Consider the following 3,320-nt stretch of genomic DNA (forward strand, 5'->3'; position numbering starts at 1 on the left):
CAGGCCCACGCCACGCCCGGGCTTCCCTCCGACTCATCTGGTCATGGTGAGCAGCTCTACTCACCCAAGGCCAAGCCCATCCTCCCTGCCAGACTGGGCCCATCAGAGGGCACGACTGAGCCCTGGGCCAGCCTCCCTTCCCTGCCCAACGGCTCACCCAGCACGTCCAGCAGGTAGCTGTAGCGGATGCTGCCCCTGGCGTTCTCCACCAGGCAGGTGTACGTGCCGCGGTCCGAGGGCACCACACTCTCCATCACCAGGCTCCAGTGCTGGTGGCGCAGCTGGAGAGAGAGGCAGTGTCGGCGGGCGTGGTGGCTCATGCCTATCCTCCCAGCACTTTGGGAGGCTGAGGCGGGAGGATCGCCTGAGCCTAGCAGGTCGAGGCTGCAGTGACCGTGAGCATGCCACTGCACGCCAGCCTGGGTGACAGAGTGAGACCCCCACTCAAAAAAATGGGGAGCAGCAGGTCCCAGAGACTCACCCGGATGCCTCCTATGCGGCTCTCCCCGTGGAAGTCCTGCCCATCCTTGAGCCAGCGGATGGTGGGCGTGGGGTTGCCCGCAGCCGGACAGCGGAACTTGACGGTGTTCCCGGCGGGCACCGCGTGCAGTTTCTTCTCCATGCGCTGGGGGTGCGTCCAGTAGGGTGCTAGGTGGGCAAGGGCAGTGCCCCAGAGTGACCACCTGCACTCATACAGGGCCCTTCGCTTCAGGGACCAGAGGGGCAGCAGGACACGGATCCTTGAGGGCTCGCACTGACCTTGCTGGGGGTAGACGGGCCCATTCGAGGAGCCCCCATGGGCTTCGGGGTCCTCCTCATCATTACTGGAGGTCCAGGAGTCTGAGCAGGGCCAGAGGGAGGTGTCTGAGGCCCGCGAGGGCAGGCCTCTCCCCGCAGAACTCCCTCCGCCCCCTGCGGGACGCTCTTACCATCTACGGCCAAGGTGAGGTTGTGCAGGACAGCCAGGGAGCCTCGGGCCAGGCAGAGGTAGCGGCCAGCATCCTCGGGCAGGAAGCTGGCGATCTCCAGGCGGCCCCTCCAGCCTCGCACCCGACCGGCAGGTGCCAGGCGACGACCCTCCTTGTACCAGTGGCCCCCGCGCTCAGCCCGCCCACAGCACAGCCGCACTGGCTGCCCCAGGGCCACGGTCAGCACCTGCTCCCGCTGCGGCAGGCCGGGCGCCAGGCAGGGCTCTGTGGGCAGAGGGCAGAGGTCAGCGGGCTCCACAGGCCAACGGAGGCCACCTCCTGCCTCCGGGCACAGGCCGCACGTGCAGGGCGTGAGGACCTCACGACACATGCTGGATGAGCCACCACTCCTCGCCACACACAATCCCATGCGGCAATGCCACACACAGGGCCCGTTCTGCACAGGGGTGCCACACGCAGCGCTCAAGCCACACCTCCAGGGCACTCCACACTCCTGGTACAGACGCCACACAGGCCGCCCGGGCCTCCCAGTCACACACCCAGTGCACAGGACACACGCACGCACGCACAGCCAAGGGGCTTACCGCCAGCCGTGGGGCCAGCTCAGGGCCCAGCCCCCGCGAGGCCAGTCCTCTCTCGCGGCACAAAGACAGCTGGATGCTTGCTGGAGCCAGACGCGCGACTGAGCCTCAGGGCAAGCCCCGTCCCGCTGCCACCCTCACGGGCCTGGGCAAGGACCCTCCCAGCTCTACTCAGCCAGCGTGGGCCCTCCCACCCCTCTGTGCCCACGCTGCCCACCCGGCCACCCTGTCCCGCCTTGGAGGCCGTACCCAGCTCCACCTCCTCGGAGGCCTCGAGGGGCAGGGCCGGAGCCCCAGGTGCGCCCAGCAGGACCCCGAAGAAAGCCAGCAGCAGCCTCATTCCTTCCCGTGGCTCTCGGGGCTCCAGGCTGGACTTCCTAGGACAGGGAGGGAGAGGAGCCTGCGACTCGGCCCTTGGGCTGGCGATGCTCCCTGGCTGGGCAGATGAGGAAGCCGGGCAGGAAGCGGCAACAGGCCCGTCCGAGTCCCCAGCCAGGCCACGCGGGGCAGAGGCTGGAGCCTGCGCCACTCTGGCCAGAGCCCAAAGACCCCCCCGGCACGCGCAGTGGGGCTGGGCCAGGCTTCCTGCCCTCCTGGGTCCCGCCGAGACTCTGGCACGAGTTCACAGGAAGAGCAGTTCCGAGATGCCTGTCTCGGAGGAAGCGGAGAGTGGAGACACAGCTTCTGCTCGTCCTCAGAACACATCGTTTGCTTTGTGCTGAATAAATGAATTTATTGCTGGAAAGCCCCAAAAAAGTGAAATATAATACGAGGCCAAACTTCAGCATCTGGATGTTATCTGATCCGACCCCACTCCTCAGCACCAGTGGCATTCCCAGGGGCTGGGTGCTCACAAGCGCTCTGTGCCAAGCAGAAAGCCTTCCCTCATTCTGAGCCAGAACTGCGTCCCGGGATACCTTTGCTTTTTGTGCCCACGACCCCATTCGAGGTAACCCAGGGTTTCGTAGAGAAGGTAGACTCTGAGTATCTGACAGACCAAGTCAAGTCCTGGTCCTCGCCATCTGCAAGTCCCTGTCTCCCCCCTGGGAGACTGTCCTCACAGGACTGCTCTGAGGATGAAAGAGTTGAACCAACAACCTTCTAGGGACTGGGCACACAGAGTGCTGGAATGTTCTCCTCTCTACCCCTCCCCTCTGACCTATCACCTTGGGTCTGCCCTGGGCCAGTCGCCTCTGGTTCAGGCCTGTTCCCGTCAGGTCTGCACATCCACCCCAGCTAGTCACCCTCTTCCAGATGCTACCAAGGACGTCTCTGTACCCCAAAAGGGAACACTCAGAACTCAAGTTGGGCAGACAGGAAACCAAGGACTCAGGGCCAGGCGCTGTGGCTCAGGCCTGCCATCCCAGCACTTTGGGAGGCCGAGGCGGGAGGACTGCCTGGGCCCAGGGGCTCGAGACCAGCCTAAGCAACACGGAGAGACCTTGTCTCTATCGTAAATGAAAAAATTAGCCAGGCACGGCGGCGCACGCCTGTGGTTTCAGCTACTTGGAAGGCTGGGGCGGGAGGATCGCCTGGGCCCAGCAGGTCGAGGCAGCGGCGGTTGTGAGTGCGCCACTGCGCTCCAGCCTGGGCAGCAGAGTGAGACTGACTCAAAGACAAGGGACTGGGCTCGGCCGCGCAAGGGCATAGGGTGACAGCGTCATCCCAAGGCCTGCTGGCGTGACCCGGGGCTGGGCCCCGCCGGGCGGCACCGGTGGCTCTGGGTCTCCCTGCCCAGGAAGCTCGCCACACCCTCTGCCCACGGCCGCGCCTCCACTTCCCGGCCAGCGGCCGCCCGGCACCTACCCCG

At 65.5% G+C, this 3,320-nt stretch overlaps 1 protein-coding gene across 1 annotated transcript; it reads right to left on the reverse strand.

The window, feature by feature from the left end:
- Positions 1-157: 157 nt before the first annotated feature.
- On the reverse strand, positions 158-1,882 carry LOC103249477 (fibroblast growth factor receptor 4-like; the record flags this gene model as incomplete). Its single annotated transcript, XM_008048110.1, has 5 exons — positions 1,760-1,882; positions 930-1,193; positions 760-840; positions 482-648; positions 158-281 (listed from the first exon to the last, which is right to left on the reverse strand). Coding segments are annotated over exons 1-5 (727 nt in total), but the record flags the coding sequence as incomplete, so codon positions are not given.
- Positions 1,883-3,320: the final 1,438 nt, after the last annotated feature.

Source organism: Carlito syrichta, unplaced genomic scaffold (genome assembly GCF_000164805.1).
Source record: "Carlito syrichta isolate Samal-C Ts95f unplaced genomic scaffold, Tarsius_syrichta-2.0.1 Scaffold120528, whole genome shotgun sequence".
NCBI lineage: Eukaryota > Metazoa > Chordata > Mammalia > Primates > Tarsiidae > Carlito > Carlito syrichta.